The 17,546-nt window shown below is 43.3% G+C and overlaps 1 protein-coding gene across 3 annotated transcripts in view; it reads right to left on the bottom strand.

Annotated features, from left to right (window-relative positions):
- Positions 1-11,702: 11,702 nt before the first annotated feature.
- traf7 (TNF receptor-associated factor 7) overlaps positions 11,703-17,546 on the bottom strand; it is a 75,155-nt gene continuing 69,311 nt past the window's right edge. For all 3 annotated transcript variants that reach the window (XM_086000513.1, XM_086000515.1, XM_086000516.1), the window contains exons 20-21: positions 16,185-16,304; positions 11,703-15,131 (exon numbers count right to left, since the gene is read on the bottom strand). In XM_086000513.1, the coding sequence (XP_085856639.1) occupies positions 15,117-15,131; positions 16,185-16,304 (135 nt within the window). In that variant the 3' untranslated portion in view covers positions 11,703-15,116. The remainder of the gene's footprint in view (positions 15,132-16,184; positions 16,305-17,546) is intronic.

Below are 17,546 nucleotides of genomic sequence, written 5' to 3'. Positions count from 1 at the left end.
AACGTAGTAAAACATCCCAAGGTGCTTCACAAGAGCGTTATCAAACAAAATTTGACACCGAGCCACATAAGGAGATTTAAGGGACAGGTGACCAAAAGCTTGGTCAAAAGAGGTAGGTTTTAAGGAGCGTTTTAAAGGAGGAGAGAGAGGTGGAGAGGCAGAGAGGTTTAGGGAGGGAATTCCACTCATACCTAGAAGATTCAGTGTCAATCTCGGGAATGGATAAGAAATTTGCTGAAGGGCAGAAAACAATGGGTGCTTGTTGGAGGTGTCACGTCGAGGCGGGAGGAAGTATTGAGCTGGATGCCCGAGGGCTTGACTGTTACAAATTTACATCAACGACTCAATGCAAATTGCAGATGATATCAAAGGCAGCTCAGAAATTGCCGAATGAGCTTGACAAAAGATGTATATGGGCAGAACAACAGCTGATGAAGTCTAATACATACAAGTGGAAAATGGAGGAAAAAACAGGTGACGCACACATACTCCACAAATGATATCAAAATAGTTAAGGATGAAGTTGGGAATCTTAGTAGACTTGTGAGCTGTGGCTCAGTTGGCAGCACACTTGCCTCTGAGTCAGAAGGTTTGTGGGTTCAAAGTCCCACTCCAGGGGCTTGACCACATAAAGCTAGGCTGACACTCCCAGTGCAGTGCTGAGGGAGGCTATCATTACGAAGCCCTGAAATGCCAAGAGAGGACCATAAAGAAGAATACCCTCAGTCAACTAGTCCTGGGACTCAGTGAAGTAACTACTAACACTACTAACAATAACCAGCCCCAGGACAGTGACAGCGTAACACAAAGAATTCGACCCAACACAATCGTCGTTAAGCAAGAGGAAAAATATCTGTCATATTGGGCAGAAACAGCAAAAACCCAAAGCAAACTCAATTGCTACTTGGCCCTAAACAGACAATACAACATGGCTGATTACCTGACCATGGTAAAGGATAGCAAACTGAGAAAAACTTTGACAATGTACAGACTTAGTGAACATAACCTGGCGATCGAAAAAGGTAGACACAGGCAGACCCGGCTACCAAGAGAGGACAGGATATGCTCTCACTGCAGTCAGGGAGTGGTGGAGACAGAGATGCACTTCCTCACAGCTTGTAGAAAATATCAGGGCATAAGGGAGAATTTCTACCCAAAATTCACAAAAATATGCCCGGATTTCAGAAATTTGAATGATGACCAGAAACTCCCATACCTACTAGGGGAAGAGAGAAATTGTGTAACACTAGCGGCACACTATGTTACAGCTTGCCATAAACAGAGGGACAACCACTAAATATAAGAAAAGAGTATATATAAATTATATGAAAGTATATTTATACACTCAGGGATATATCTGTTTATACACTGTATGGATAGATCTGTATTTTTGTGAACAAACATGAATGTTTTTCGATGCTTTGGCAACATAAGATGTAACTTATCATGCCAATAAAGCGATTTGAATTGAATTGAATTGAATTGAATTGAGTGCTGCACTGTCGGAGGTGCCGTCTTTTGGATGAGGCATTAAACTGAGGCCCCGTCTGCTCTCTCAGGTGGATGTAAAAGATCCCATGACATTATTTCGAAGAAGAGTCGGGGAGTTGTGTCCTGGGGCCAATATTTATCCCTCAACCCACATAACAAAAAACAGATCACCTGGTCGTTATCACATTGCTGTTTGTGGGAGCTTGCTGTGCGCAAAATTGGCTGCCGCATTTCCCACATTACAACAGCGACTCTGCTTCAATGGCTGTAAAGTGGTTTGAGACGTCCGGTGGTCGCGAAAGGCGCTTTATAAATGCAAGTCTTTCTTTTGATGCTCAAAATGTCCACTTAATGCAGAGCAGCAGTCAACAAGAAGGTTGAGCTACATAAGCCAAAACATTAGAATACAATTCAGAGGAAGTTTGTGATCAAACTGTACAGAGCTCTGGTCAGATTAGGCCTTGAGTACTGTGCCCATTCTAGTTGCCAAGAATCAAGGAAGACATTCAAGTGCTCGAGGCAGTGCAGAGAAGAGCCATGAGGCTAATCCCTAGTGTCAAGGGTCAAGCGTTATGAGGAAACACTGGAGATATTTATGCTTTTCGCCTAGAAAGGAAGTGCCTGAGAGGCATGGAAGACATGGAAAAGGTCAATCCGGAATGTTACTTTAAATTAATTCTGGAAATCGGGCAGGGAGACACAGATTCAGAGTAGTAAAAGGTAAATTTAGAACTGATATCGACAAAAACAACTTGCATTTATCTTCTTCTTCTTCTTAGGCAGTCCCTCAGAACTGAGGATGAATTACTTCCACATTAAAAATGAGTTCTCAGGTGACTGATGAGTCCAATGCGGGACCTACAGTCTCTGTCACAGGTGGGGCAGACGATGGTTGAAGGGGCGGGTGGGTGGGGTGCTTGGGTTGACGTGCGCTCCTTGCGCTGCCTGCACTTGGCTTCCGCTTGCTCCCGGCGAAGAGACTCGAGGTGTTCGGCGCCTTCCCGGATGCTTCTCCTCCACTTTGTACGGTCTTGGGCCAGGGATTCCCAGGTGTCGGTGGGGATGTTGCACTTTTTCAAGGAGGCTTTGAGGGTGTCCTTGAAGCGTTTCCTCTGCCCACCTGGGGCTCTCTTGCCGTGCCGGAGCTCCGAGTAGAGCGTTTGTTTTAGGAGTCTCGTATCGGGCATGCAGACAATGTGACCTGCCCATCAGAGCAGATCGAGCGTGGTCAAAGCTTCGATGCTGGGGATGTTGGCCTGAGCAAGAACACTGACATTGGTGCGCCTATCCTGCCAATGGATTTGCAGGATCTTGCGGAGGCAGCGTTGGTGGTACCTCTCCAGTGCTTTGAGGTGCCTGCTGTACATGGTCCATGTCTCCAAGGCATACAGCAGGGTGGGTAACACTGCTGTTCTGTAGACCATGAGCTTAGTGCCGGGTTTGAGGTCCTGGTCTTCAAACACTCTCTTCCTCAGGCGACCGAAGGCTGTACTGGCACACTGAAGGCGGTGTTGGACTTCATCGTTGACATCTGCCCTTGTTGACAGTAGGCTCCCAAGGTATGGAAAGTGGTCCACGTTGTCCAAGGCCTTGTCGTGGATTTTGATCATTGGGGGGCAGTAGTGTGTGGCGGGGGGCAGGTTGGTAGAGGACCTTTGTCTTACGGATGTTTAGTGTAAGGCCTATGCTCTTGTACGCTTCGGTGAAGGTGTTAACGATGGTTTGGAGTTCGACCTCCGAGTGAGCGCAGACGCAAGCATCGTCTGCATACTGTAATTCGACGACAGAGGATGGAACGACCTTGGATCTGGACTGAAGGCGACGGAGGTTGAACAGTTTCCCATTTGTTCTGTAAATTAGCTCCACTCCAGCGGGGAGCTTACTGAGGGTGAGATGGAGCATTGCAGCAAGGAAGATCGAGAAGAGCGTTGGTGCGATGACACAGCCTTGCTTGACCCCGGTTCGTACGTGAATTGGGTCTGTGGTGGATCCATTGGTCAGGATCATGGCTTGCATGTCATCATGAAGCAGGCAGAGGATGGTGACAAACTTTTAAGGGCAGCCGAATTTGAGGAGGACACTCCATAACTCCTCACGGTTGACAGTGTTGAAGGCCTTTGTGAGATCAAAGAAGGCCATGTAGAGCGGTTGGTGCTGTTCCCTGCATGTCTCTTGTAATTGACGTGTGGTGAAGATCATGTCCATTGTGCCCCTTAGTGGGCGGAATCCGCATTGTGACTCTGGGAGGAGCTCTTCGGCCACTGGGCGAAGGCGATTGTGGAGGATTCTTGCGATGACCTTCCCTGTGGCAGACAGCAGGGAAACTCCTCTGTAATTACTGCAATCGGACTTGTCACCTTTCTTGAAGATCGTCACAATTACGGCGTCTCTGAGATCACCTGGCATGCTCTCCTCCTTCCAGATAAGAGAAATGAGTTCATGAATTCGCGCCAGTAGTGCTTCTCCGCTATTCTTTAGTGCCTCGGCAGGGATTCCATCTGCTCCTGAGGCCTTGTTGTTCTTCAGTTGTCAGGTGGTCTTTTCAACCTCATGCCGGGCTGGGGTTGTGCTGAGATGGTGGCGGGTAACATGCTGCGAGATGGAGTTGAGGACACTTGCGTCGAAGACAGAGTCACGGTTAAGGAGATCTTCGAAGTGCTCCTTCCAGCGGGCACTGACTGCCTCTCTGTCCTTGATGAGTACCTCTCCATTCTTGGCCTGCAGTGGGGTAGGGCCTTGGGTGCTTGGGCCGTAGATGGTCTTGACTGCGCTAAAGAATCCACGCACGTCATGGTTGTCGGCTAGCTGCTGGATCTCCTGCGCTTTCTCCACCCACCATCTGTTCTTTAGGTTACAGTGCTTTTAACATAGTAAAACATTCCAAGGCGGTTCACAGGAACGTTAGCAAACAAAATTGGATGCCGAGCCACATAAGGAGATATTAGGACAGATGACCAAAGCTAGCTTTTAAGGAGTGTCTTAAAGGAGGAAAGGTAGAGAGGCGGAAAGGTTTAGGGAGGGAATTTCAGAGCTTAGGGCCTAGGCAGCTGAAGGCACGGCCGCCAATGGTGGAGCGATAAAAATCAGGGATTTGCAAGAGGCCAGAATTGGAGGAGTGTAGAGATGTTGGAGGGTTGTAGAGCTGGAGGAGCTTACAGAGATAGGGAGGGGAGAGGACATTGGAGGAATTTGAAAACAAGCATGAGAATTTCAGGAAATTCTTCTTCACACAGAGAGAACAACATATGGAGTGGACTTCCAGATAAAGTAGTGGAGGCAAAAACCCTGGAATCATTTAAGCAAAGTTTATATGCAGCACCTGGGGGGGGGGGGCGCTGTAGGGTTTTTCTTGGATAAATTAAGAGGCGACAAATGGCCTTCTTTTCATCCATATTTATCTTGTGAACTCCAGCTTGCCTGGGGCATTTGGCAGACTTGCTGTCCAATGTATATTCACATCATTGGTCCCCTGCAGTGTTGCAGTTTGTCCTACACCATTGGTCCACTGCAGTGTTGCAGCCTGCTCCACACACCATTGGCTTCCTGCAGTATTGCAGTCTGTCGCACACCATTGGTCCCCTGCAGTTTGTTATCCTATTGATGCCATGGTCTCCTGCAGTTCCATGTCACGGTACTCCTGCAGTGTTGCACTGTTGTTGCCTGTCCCACACGTGAGGAGTGGAGGGGGGTGGGGGGGTGTGGTGTTTACAGCAATACAGCAAAAGTGTGAAAGGGGCTGATGGCGAAGCGGCAGCTCATTTGACACCACGTCTGATTTTCTTTTCTGTTGACTTCACTGGGAGGGAAAACTGGCCGTGTTGTAAATAAAGTTGCCAACTCTCGTTGGAGATATTCCTGGAGAGTTCATTACACGACCTCCTGCCTCCAACAGCCCTGCCCCCACACATCTGCCAATTGGTCACCTGACATGTTCATCCTCACGGTGCCCTGCCTTCCTGCACCAATTGGAAAGTGAACAGACCCATAACGCGATTGGATGATTCTTGACAGTCAGTTAAACAGCTCCACCCCGCCCCCCATTTCCAATATTTTTATAACTAATAAACAAAAGCGTTCAAATAATTTTTTTTTTTAAACCACAATTTTTTTTAAATGCTCCTATAATTTCTCTTCCGGGTTTTGGCTTGCAGCAGTGTCCTAGCGATTCATTCCCAGAGACTCCAGGGAATTCCTGGAGGGTTAGCACTCTTAGGTGTAAAGCAGGCTACTCATTTGCTATCAGCCCATTTCGCCCTACTTGTGTAGACCAATTTCACCCCATGGTGCTCTGTAGTGAGCTATTGCGATTTGTGCTTTTATTTGGGAAAGCAGTGTGCGTTTCTTGTACGCAGTGTGACACTCCACAGAACACACATTCTTGGAAGTGATGCCACTATTTTGAATTCGGCCTTCTCTGCCCAACATTTTCTCCTACATCACAAACAATTTTGCAGGTTAGTGTATTAAATCTGAGTAAAATGAGGAGTTTAGAAATTTCATTTTGGATCAGTATTCACATTGAGAACCTCATAAAATAAATGCTGGCAGTGCCATCATGGTGAAATATAGTAGGGAGAATATACCCGTATGAAACAAATTAATCTTGTCTGTTATCACGGTAATAGTTTTATTAATGCTGCCATCTGGTGGGTACTGCATGTACTAACATTTTAACGGCATCAAGGTGAGTGTATTTCTTTTCAATGAGGTTTACTAAACCTGCATGCTCAAATCAGTCTGTAACTATAAGGGTTGCAATGTCTCATCTCAATCAACAATAGTCAACATTAACACAAATGCTCCACTTGATTCATTTGGTCACACACACACTCAGCTCTGAGTTGGAAGGGTAAAGGTTCAAGTCCTCTTCAGGCTTTGAACCCCTAATCAAGTCCGATATTCGAGTGCAACACTGAGGGAGTGCTGCATTGTTGGAGGGTCCTGTTCTTATGATGGGATGTTAAATCCTGGTCCCATCTCGTAACTTAGCTGGATACTAAAGATCTAACACCACTAGTTAAAGAAAAGCACAGAGTTCTCTTAGTGTTCTGGTCAACATGCCTTTCTCAACCAAAAAAAACTGATTGATCATTTACCACACTACTGCTTGCTGTGCGTGCATAATTGTTGTCATATGCTCCTACTTAACAAGTAAATTTGCATTTATATAGCACCTTTCATGACCTCAGGATGTCCGAAAACACTTTACGTGCGATTAAATATTTTTGAAGTGCAGTCACTGTTCTAATGACTCCAAGTCACACACCATCCAGATTTGGAAATATATCGCTGTTCCTTCATCATCACTGGGTCAAAATCCCGGAACACCCAGCCGAACAGAATTGTGGGAGTACCTTCACCACTTGGCTGCAGCGGTTCAAGGCGGCGGCTCACAACCACCTCCTCAGGGGCAACTAAGGATGGGCAATAAATGCCGGCCATACCAGTGAGGCCCACACTTCCTGGACCACATAAGTCAGTACCACACTGGACAGCACAATGACACCTTAACTCAGCTGTTCATGCAACCTGGAGTTGTAGCAAAAAGAGGCATGTTATAAGCATGAACTACAAGGAGGGATTGGGATAAAACAAGAGCAAAGCCTTGCAGCTCTCATTCCAAGCCTGCTGTTATTATTTACATTATATACAACTTGTTTTGCATATGAAAACTGAAATTGAGACTTCCTTACAGAGAATACTCCAGGGCTCATCCAGTACATTATAGCCCAGAATACAAGAGCCAGCCAAAAAGCGTGTTGTGATGAGACTGCATATTATAAGCAAGGTCCTTTGACAGCCAAGGTCGCAGCTGTGTAACCTCAAACTTTGTTGCTGTAGCAGAGATGGAAACACAGATGTTCAGAAGAAGCAGACTTGGCTGGGAAGAGTGTACAAGAGAGCAAAACACAGGAGAATTAACAGTACCAGGGTAACAAAAGTAGGATGAAAAACTAGACACAATGAAATAACATGGAGACTGTGGGAGCAGGAAAACCTGAGACTTACTCTAGGGAAAGGTGGAGGGAATGTGATGGGGAGACTGCTTTTGATCTGATCTTGGAAGCTAATGAAAAAAAAAACAAATCTTGTTGAGTTGTGATGATAGTACAAATTGAGCAGTCTCTTTTTAGTGATTACTTTTTGATTGACCTCTCTGTTTCATGAAGTATCAAGTTCACTTTGAAAGAAAGACTTGCATTTATATAACCAATGAAGCAGTTTTGAAGCGTGGTCACTGTTTCAATGTAGGAAACGCGGCAGCCAATTTGCACACAGCAAGGTCCCACAAGCAGCAATGTGATAATGACCAGATAGTCTGTTTTAGTGATGTTTGGATAAATATTGGCTTTGCTCTGTACATTCCAGCTGGGTCAGTATTAGGGTTGCAAAATTCTGGGAATTTTTAAAAGAGGAAACTTTCCATGGGAATTTTCAGGAATTTAGAGTTTTTTTGCACACTGATGGTTTTTGTCTCTGACCCTTATATTATCTTTGTCGTCAAAATAGGCATACTGTTCCATACAAATAAAAACAGGCTTTCAAAACTTTATTTAGGTTATAATTTTGAACTTTATTGAACCCCCACAAAAAAGACCCATCTAAAATAAAATAAAAAGAGCGTCAGCCTATTTAGCCTGTAATTTGTCCTTATTTTGTCCCTTTCAGTCTTCTACTCATGAGTCTTCTACTCCTCATTGCTCCTCCTGATTCTCTGACTCTGGCGTGTCCATTTCCTCCTCTGTGTCAGTGTCTAGCTGTGTGGTGGACACTTCTGTATCTGGCTCAATAAGTTGTAGGTTCGCCCGGATAGCCACCAGTTTCTCCACTTTCTTGTTAGTCAGCCTGTTGCGCACCTTTGTATGCGTATTCACAAAAAGTGACCAGTTTCGTTCAGAGGCCGCTGATGAAGGTGGGATTTGGAGTATCACCGATGCAATAGGTGACAGGGCCTCAGATGCACAAAGTCCCTTCCACCAGGTATGTGCACTGATATGCTTGCATGATTCCCATATCCCATCCCCATTCCAAAGACCTTGCTTGGTAGAGAACTTTGCCAGACTTCCCAGAACTTTGCCCACATCCAGATTGAGATGGTGTGAGAGGGTAGAAATCACACTGTAAGCGCTGTTGATCTGTTCTCCAGAAAGTATTGGTCTCCCAACATGCTTTGGGTCCAGCATGTATGCTGCAGCATGAATCGGCTTGACACAAAATTCTTGACGCGTCTGTATGAATTGAACAATTGCCTTCTCCTCTGCTTTGAGCAGCAGGGATGTGGGTAGGGCAATGCTGATTTGTTCTTTTAAATCAGTAAAAAGCCTGAGAACATCTGACAAGACAGCGTCATCTCCTTCAATCTGAGCAATTGCAGATGCTACTGGTGAGAGTAGTTTAAGGCTGCTAACCACTCTCTCCCAAAACACATCATCCAGCAGTATTTTCTTGATGGTGGTTTCCATATCCCCAGACTGGGATATTGCCATTTCTTGCAGCGACTCTTTACCCTCCAGAAGGCTGTTGTACATTATGACACCACCACCCCATCTAGTGTTGTTGGGCAGCTTCAGTGTGGTGTTCTTGTTCTTTGTCATTTGCTTGGAGTTGTAGGTTGCTGCAACTACCTGTTTTCCCCTGACATACTTAACAACTTGCTTGGCTCTCTTGTACAGTGCTTCCATGGTTCTCAAACCCATGATGTCCTTGAGGAGCAGGTTAAGCCCATGAGCTGCGCACCCAATAGACGTAATATGAGGGTAGGCCTTCTCCACTTGAGCCCAAGCAGCCTTCATATTCGCAGCATTGTCAGTAACTACTGCAAAGACCTTTTGTGATCCAAGATCGTTGATGACCGCTTTCAGCTCATCAGCAATGTATGTGCCTGTGTGTCTGTTGTCCTTCGTGTCTGTGCTCTTGAAGAACACTGGGAGAGGAGTGGAGACGACACAGTCTGCCATCGCTATCGTTTCTTTGAGCTTTCCTTGGACTCTGTTATACTCAGCCTCCAGCAAATAAGTAGACAAAGCATGTCTGGTGGGAGGACAGTATGCAGGGCGAATAACATTGAAAAATCTCTTCCAGTACACATTGGCTGTGAGCATGAGGGGTGAGCCTGTCGCATATACAGCTCGAGCAAGGCACTCATCTGCATTCTTCTGGCTATGGTTATCCATTGTATCAAAGAACCTTCCAAGTGGGCCAGGAGTTGCTGATGATAAGGAGCCTGATGCTGAATGAGAACCATCATCTTCTTGAATGGAAGCAGAGGAACTCTGGGCTGACTGCTGTGAGCTTTGAGTGAAGTTGTTGCATTTGGATAAATGCTGCTGCATCTTTGTGGCATTCTTTACATATGGCTTTCTACAGTGTTTGCACATGTACACAGTCTTTCCATCTTTAATGCCTGGGGTAAAATGCTTCCACACATCCGACAGTAGACGTGGCATTGTTCTATGCAGAGAAATAAAGGGCATTCATCTGTGTCGAACTGCGGTCGATCAGCACAATTGCAACAGGGTGAGTACATTTTTGCTGATGCTCCATGTGATGGAAGCATGACCTATACACACACGACATTACATCACCAATAGTGTATTATTTTGTATATTTTAAATTGAAGGACAACAGAGTTCAACAAGTAACTGGTTTATTTGGTATAAAGTCTGATTTACTTACTGCATCATCACAACATCAGCAGAAAACAAAATGACTTCCCTCAGGACCCCTAACCTGGATCTTAAAAAAACTATAGCAGTCTTACAGATGCCTGCAGGCCAATCACAATTCGATATGCAAATATTACAAATAGAGGGAGCTAATCGCTCATCCACTCATCCAACCAATTAGGACACATTTGTTCACAGTCACACACAAAACTTGTAATTATTAAAACAAGCCAAGTAAGAAGATAAACATATATTAAGAAATTCCTTAATAATTAAGATTCCATCTCTGTTAGTAATTTTAAGAGAGGACCTGTGGAAAAAAAAGAAATACAAAAAAAACAATATTATGCTAGCATGTGCTTTTTTGGGCAAAATTCCCAAGCTAAACTTCCCGTGGAAAATTTCCGGAAATTTCCCGGAAACTTTCCACCCCTTTGCAACCCTAGTCAGTATGTTTTCAATGTTTGTTTGTCATTTTGCTCCTGCCTCTCTTACACAGCAACAAAGTTCTTACTTGTACACCAGGTCCAAATTTGGCACTCAATTTTGGCATCTTACCCCCTTTTCGAATGAGACGTTAAACCGTTTGCCCTCTCAGGTGGACATAAAAGGTCCCATTGCACTATTCCAAGAAAAGCGGGGGGAGTTCTCCCCGTGGCCTGGCTAACATTTATCCCTCAACCCAACATCACTAAAGCAGATTATCTGGCCATTTATCTCATTGCTGTTTGTAGGACCTTGCTGTGCCTAAATTGGCTGCCGCGTTTCCCTACATCACAACCATGGCTACACTTCAAAAGTATTTCATTGGCTGTGAAGCACTTTGGGCCTTTTGAGGTTGTGAACAGCGCTATAGAAATGCAAGTTCTTTCATTATGTGTAGACAATAGACAACATCAGCCAGCTATCTGACTCCCCCCACCCAAGGGTAGACGGGAGGCAGTAACAGCTGAATACAATTCTGATTTCACCTAACTTGCACATTGTCGCAGGATTGACTGGATAGTGATCAGGAGTGGGACTGTTTTTCCCCCCTCTTCAGCACAGGAGCAGAGGCAAATCAGAACGCCCTCTACTGCTATCCCAGCTCAAATCAGTTAACAGCGCGCAGGCCACGGATCAAATCTGGAAATGTCTTTATATGTTCAAGAAAGCATTATGGATGCCTCATTTCAAGTTCAGTTTAATCCAGGTGTAGGAGTGTCAGACAACGTGAAACAACTGAACTTTAGCCAGCTAACTCATCCAATAGTTGATGTGCCTTTAAGATGGACCATAAGATTAAGGAGTACGGTAGACAATATATGGCCTTTCTCATTGTATATCTTTTATGCTCTAGAAGCTGACCATGTAGCTATTTAAGGGGTTAGTGCCTAAAACATTAATTAATTCAGTACCAAAATGGTCATCTGTATAAATTCAGAACGCCTCCTCAGTCCCCACCCCACCACTTTTGATAGGAACTACTATAAGGAACTACTATATAGAGCAATCTAAATGTAATCTATTAAGAGTACGATTTTGAATTAAACACAAAACAAAAAGTAGGGAGGATGATTTTATTGTTGTAAATCTTTTAACAAAATGATAAAAATCTACAGTCACATGATACATCAGTTCCATTAGTGGAGTTTCATAATCTTTTCAATACAATACAGGTGCAAAATAACTGAAGGGAGCTTTGGTTACTTCTTTAGGTTAGTGGGTACCAGACAATGCTTAAAGCAGCAGCTAAATGGATGAAAATATGCTTACCCAATCGCAATGGTCGACAGTAGCTATGCTTCATAGTTACAATGCCTCAGACTTGGGCCTTGTTATTTATAAATTATAATGGAATCTTGATAATTGCATTACTGATCAGCCACACTGTTCTGCTTAGACCAGGATTCTGCTATGGTAAGGATGCCTATATAAATGAGTGTGAATTGGGGTGGCAAGTTGAAATCTATATCTCAATCAGGTATGCACTTGGCAAGACTGCAGCAAATTACTTTAACTAGCAATCGGATCCCTCAATAATATCCCGAACCCACAGATCAAACTGCTATTCTAACAGATGATGGTCTGGCTTTCAATTACTGAACTCCTGAAAAAAAAACAAATAAGGCATATCTGGACAGTTCTACAAAACACAAGACACCACAAGGCATGCAAATGTAGTATCCTCTTCTGCTTCTCTTTTATTGTTTTATTTCCAACTGTTCATTCTTCAAAACATTTAAGATTTAAAAATTAGGCATTTAAAACAGACATTCTCTATTTCAATACAAAATACATCCATGCTAAGCCCGTGTGTATCTATGCATGCAGTGCAGAAGTTCCCACTGATAAGTCACAACAAATCAGCCCTTTTCCTTCAACAGGAAGGACATCAGGTAAGTTGTTATTTCCTAGTTGAACAGGCATATGGCTCTATGACGACATGAGTTACATGGTTGTGGCTGTTAGTTACCTTGTGTTTTCAACACTGAAAGCTGGAGGCTAATTTTTTTTTCTCCCACCTAGGACGCATTTTGGAAACGTGTCAACAACACATTATCCTGTTGAATGAACAGGTACACTATAGTCAGCACAACCAATGCGGTGACTGGTGTTTTAAGGGTTAAATGCAGGTACAGCTGGGCTCTAAAAATTAGGCACTTATTACATTAGTAAAAACAATTTTTTAAAACAGGCTAATTTTCCACCAAATATTCTCACTGAAGATACTATCCTTCACTGTGTTGAAATATATACTTGTAAACTACAAATGTATACCTGTAATTCTCATATACACAGTTAACACACATTAACATTCAGAGCCATACGTGTGTCGTTATTGAATATTGATTTTCATTCACAATCTCAAAGCACATGATATCTATACTTTTATAACCGATTCTTATTGAAATATTTGATATATTCAAATATATACTACTTTCTTAGCTGATGGATCTTTACTTAGGCAAATCTATATACATCAACCTTATTCTAATTGAAGCCTAGCTTGCCAGAGGCCAACGGATTAGACTTGCACTATACTATAGAGCAGCTAAACAAGTAGAATTGTTTAATAATTTCCAGGACCGGTTCTGATTTATAGTTTTTAAAATCGATAGCCACATAACTGATACCACTTATGAAAGATGAAGATTTATATGGATGCTGCTTTGTTGAATTAGAAAATGCATTGGATCCGTATGGTTTTACTATATAGTTATTATATAACTGTGCAATCACGTGCACTCAAATGGGAAAACGCAGAGTTTTGTGTCAAAAAGAGGCAAAGCTCGTACACAAATACAGAATTCACATTGAACGTCCTTTCCGGGGCTCTCACTAGTGGAAGGAAGCCGCTACCTTACGGACATTGCATAATATATCCTCACAATCTTGCTAACCTCTGTAGCACGTGTCCATGGGGGAAAACGGTATCCCCCTTCCACAATTTACCCTCCTACTTAGCCTTCTCGCAAGTTGGCGACTTAGATCAGAGCACAGCCCAAGTGCCAGGGTGCCTTGCCCCAAGTGGCTGACCTTCATGTGGGAGTCTAGACAGCTGGTTATTTGAGCCAAAATCCATATCATGCACACTTCCAACAAAGATCATTGGATGACAATCAGGAGCGGGAACGCTGGATGATTTCCACCTCTCCTAGCTGAGGGATGCAGAGGCCAAGTGTAGCACCCTCACGTTTATGCTGGCTGACCAGACTAGGGATTGAACCAGAGACGTTCCCGGATAATGTGGCTCAGTACCACACCATGCTGTACATTTACTCAGTGAGTCTTCAGGGAAGCCCTGGGGGGGGGGGGGGGGGGGTGGGGGGAGACCTTGTAGAATTGCAATTTTGAAAACGACAGAATGGGAGCATTATTTTCTTCAGAAGATCCCGTATTCCTATTTAATCATCCTATTAAAATTCATATACTGCGTGTCAAAGATCAATAATTATACAACACTGATTGTTTGAGAACAAGCTTACTGCAGTCAGCCGGACTTTAAAGCCTTGTTAATTTCATTATTATTACAGCAATTATGCAATGATGATTTATAAACCGCTATAAAATAGAAGTGAAAATGCAGCAGCAGCAGATATTACTTTCAATATGAAATTGTTGTTACACCTCAGCCGCTTATAGATTGGCAAAAGAAGAACTTTGGAATACAGGATTTGCCAAGTGAGGAAGTAGTGATGGAGAAATCGTACCTCATTACAGCTGTTTCACTACAATTCTTTTAAGAAGGCATTCAGAAGGTTAAAGGATCACAGCTTCAATGATCTGCCTGCCTTGCTATATTACAAACTGTTCTTGTAAAAGTAAACATAGATCAAATTAAGGTTAGCTAATACATGGGTTGAATATTTTACTTGCCTGTGGCCCAGGTAGTGGCTTTTTTGTGGGCGTGTGCCTAAATCAGCATAAAACAACATGTAGAGACTGCAAGACTAATGGAAGATACAGTCACCTACAACGTCGCAGTGTACATTTTCTGTCACTGAAGACTCTGAACTACAGAACATTTTCCAGTAATTTTCACTTGCAACAGTATTGAATGGTCCTGCACTTTTTGTCTGAATATGTTAATATTACTGGTCCTGGACTAGCGCATACACACGCACACAAAAAACTCAACCCCATAATGCTTTTCAAAGCCTTTCCACAGTGCGCGTATCTCAGTCAGTCTTGTGCTCTTCTAAGCCATCTTCAATCAATTCCTTAAGAACATTGTTCATTCTACTGTGCTGACAATGCCAGAGTGTCATTTCCCCATCATAAATCTCGAGCTGCAGCTTCCACCACTGTACAAAGCACATCATGCTGGTCAGACTCAAAAATCAGACAGCAATCTTAGAACAGATTGCACTGTGGCAGCCAAGTTGTAGTGGCATCACTTCCATTCCAAAAAAAAATCCACAAGATACAAAGCCAAGCCACATAGAATGTTCCAGTCATTTTATAAAATCTCGTGTCCTAACAGGTCCAGACCTGTTGGGAGGAAAACAATGAAAGCATTAGTGAGCCTCTAGCAAAAAAAGATGTCAGCAAATGCCTCGCCTCCTTAACTAAATTCTATGGGTTTGTTTTAAAATGTCCAAACATTCAACAACAAAACAAGCAACAAGCTCTAGACAGTATTTATGCCCTAGATACTGATTTACAGATCAAACTTTATGCAACATAGACTTGCTACTGTAGACTTTGTTTACTGGCAGCTCCAGTGCAATGGACCAGCATGTAGTCAGGAGGAAGTTCTCAACCTGATGGCCCTATCTGGAGTCCCAAATCTCAGCCATGACTTTGTGGAGAGGCATAATGCAAAAACCAAGAGCTTCTCCACAGGAGAGTGAGCTGGGCAGCAGTGGCAGAGGCCTGGGATCAGCGAGTTAGTTTACAAATCCTTCCATGGCCTCGCCTCAGCCTATGGCTACAGCCTCCTCCTTCCCTGCATCCCCACTTGCAGTCTTCTGGCTTGTCCACCGTGCGTTATCCCCTCTCTTCTCTCCATCATCTATGGCAGAGCCTCGAGCCCTCACATCCCTGCATTCTGGAATTATCTTAAGCCTCCCTGAATTGTTACATCTCTCCCACCTTCAAAAAAACTTTGTCAACCATCTCCCCTGGCTCCTCTAACTCCAGTTCAGATAATATTCCCTCTCCCCTCCCCACTAGTATAAACGAGACAGCTGTTGCTAATAAAAAAGGAAGTAGAATACAGCCCTAATAAATGCAGCCGTAATATCATACAACACTTAACCTCAACTAGGGCTAGCCATTTTGAAATAAATTACAGTGAACAAGTACAAAATAGAAATGGAATAAAAACCGAAAATACACAGCGGGTCAGTCACCATATGTAAAGAGAAAATACAGGTTAAGATGTTTGAGGTGCGTATATCCAAAATGTCATAGCCTATCTTTTCTCTTTACAGATGCTGATTGACCTGCTGTGTAATTCTGGCATTTTTTGTTTGTTTATTTCATATTTCCAGCATTTGCAGTTTGCCGTCTGATTTTGTAAAATAAAACGGAGTCGCTTACTTTAACCGTACTATCCACTGCGCCCGAGAAGAGTCGTCCTCTAGAGACAGCAAGGGCAGTAACACTGCCTTGGTGACGGAGCAATGTCTGTGTACAGATCATGTTATCCATACTCCAAACCTAGACCAAAATTATAATCATGGACATGAGGACTGGAAACAGTGCTACATTTTAAAGAACCTAGAACATTATACATATACATATATATATATATAAAAATAAAATGGTGGCATTTTGAACATATAGTAACGAGCGAAAAAGATAAACTGTTCTATTTCCAGGATATCAAATACCATGCTTTTATCTTAAATTTGGTTACCGAATTATTGAAATATCAAGACTGTTTTCTGAGCCAGTACTTTCACAGAATATAAGATTTTATTAAAACGGTCAATTAATTTAAAGCATTTATCTGTACAAGAAATCTTTTTCCAAGAAATGGCAGGATTCTATTGTACAATGTTACAAGGCCATTCTTCTCCTCCAACCAATGATAGAGCAACTACACACGCCTCGTCAAGAGATTATAATATACTGTTTACTTTAATCAATTTTTTCTTTATCAAGATATGAAGACATTTACTATTGATTTAGCGCAATTGTATTTGATTATTACAATAGAGAAGAAAAAACAAATGCATTTGAAGCCTTACTACAGCCCTCAAATTTCTGTGGAACCGTGTGAAGGACTGCTTCAGTCGGCAGCTGACTGTAAATCTCACGTAAAATAAAGCTCTGATTAGCACTTGCCTTTGTGAGACTGTAAGCCTAAACCACAGCTGGGAAGGCATTACGAGGCTGCTGCATAATTAAAGGTTTCAGGGGATATCAAACCTCGAAAGTAAAGCATCAGAGCCTAGAAGCTCTGCGGACTTGGGGGGTCTCAGAACACAGGTGCTACCCATCATGAATCTTATCATTCATGAAGAAATGACTCATGGAGTAACACTGGGCGGCCAGCTGGTGGCACCGCCCAAGGAGTATAAATACTCGGGTGTGGGCCCAGCTTGCTCAGGACGTTTCTGTAACCAGGAACTAGTGATGTAACTAGAATCTCATGATTGTGAAACAGTTGATTGAAGCCTTGTTTTATACTCAAACCAAGGGCTCAGTAGTGTTTTTACATCAATACCCAAACCAGGCACTTGGCACTGGGGGAATAGAACATGGGGGATTCTATAGAGCCGGTCACAGGGAAATAAGCCCTGCTACAGCTAGTACCGTGAAAGCAGAATTACAAACATACTCTCCCATATCAATATGCAGCCACTCTGATGGTGTTATTTTCTATGTGCTGTGATTGCTGTAAGTGGTGCAACTGCTACATGCAAGTACACTGTTCAGCTACATGATGGTACTAAT

This window comes from Somniosus microcephalus, chromosome 11 (assembly GCF_052327205.1).
Source record: "Somniosus microcephalus isolate GS21.2 chromosome 11, FLI_Smic_1.0, whole genome shotgun sequence".
NCBI classification, from domain to species: Eukaryota; Metazoa; Chordata; class Chondrichthyes; order Squaliformes; family Somniosidae; genus Somniosus; species Somniosus microcephalus.
Note: the sequence above shows the minus strand (reverse complement) of the source record. Positions and strands in the feature narration are given on the sequence as shown.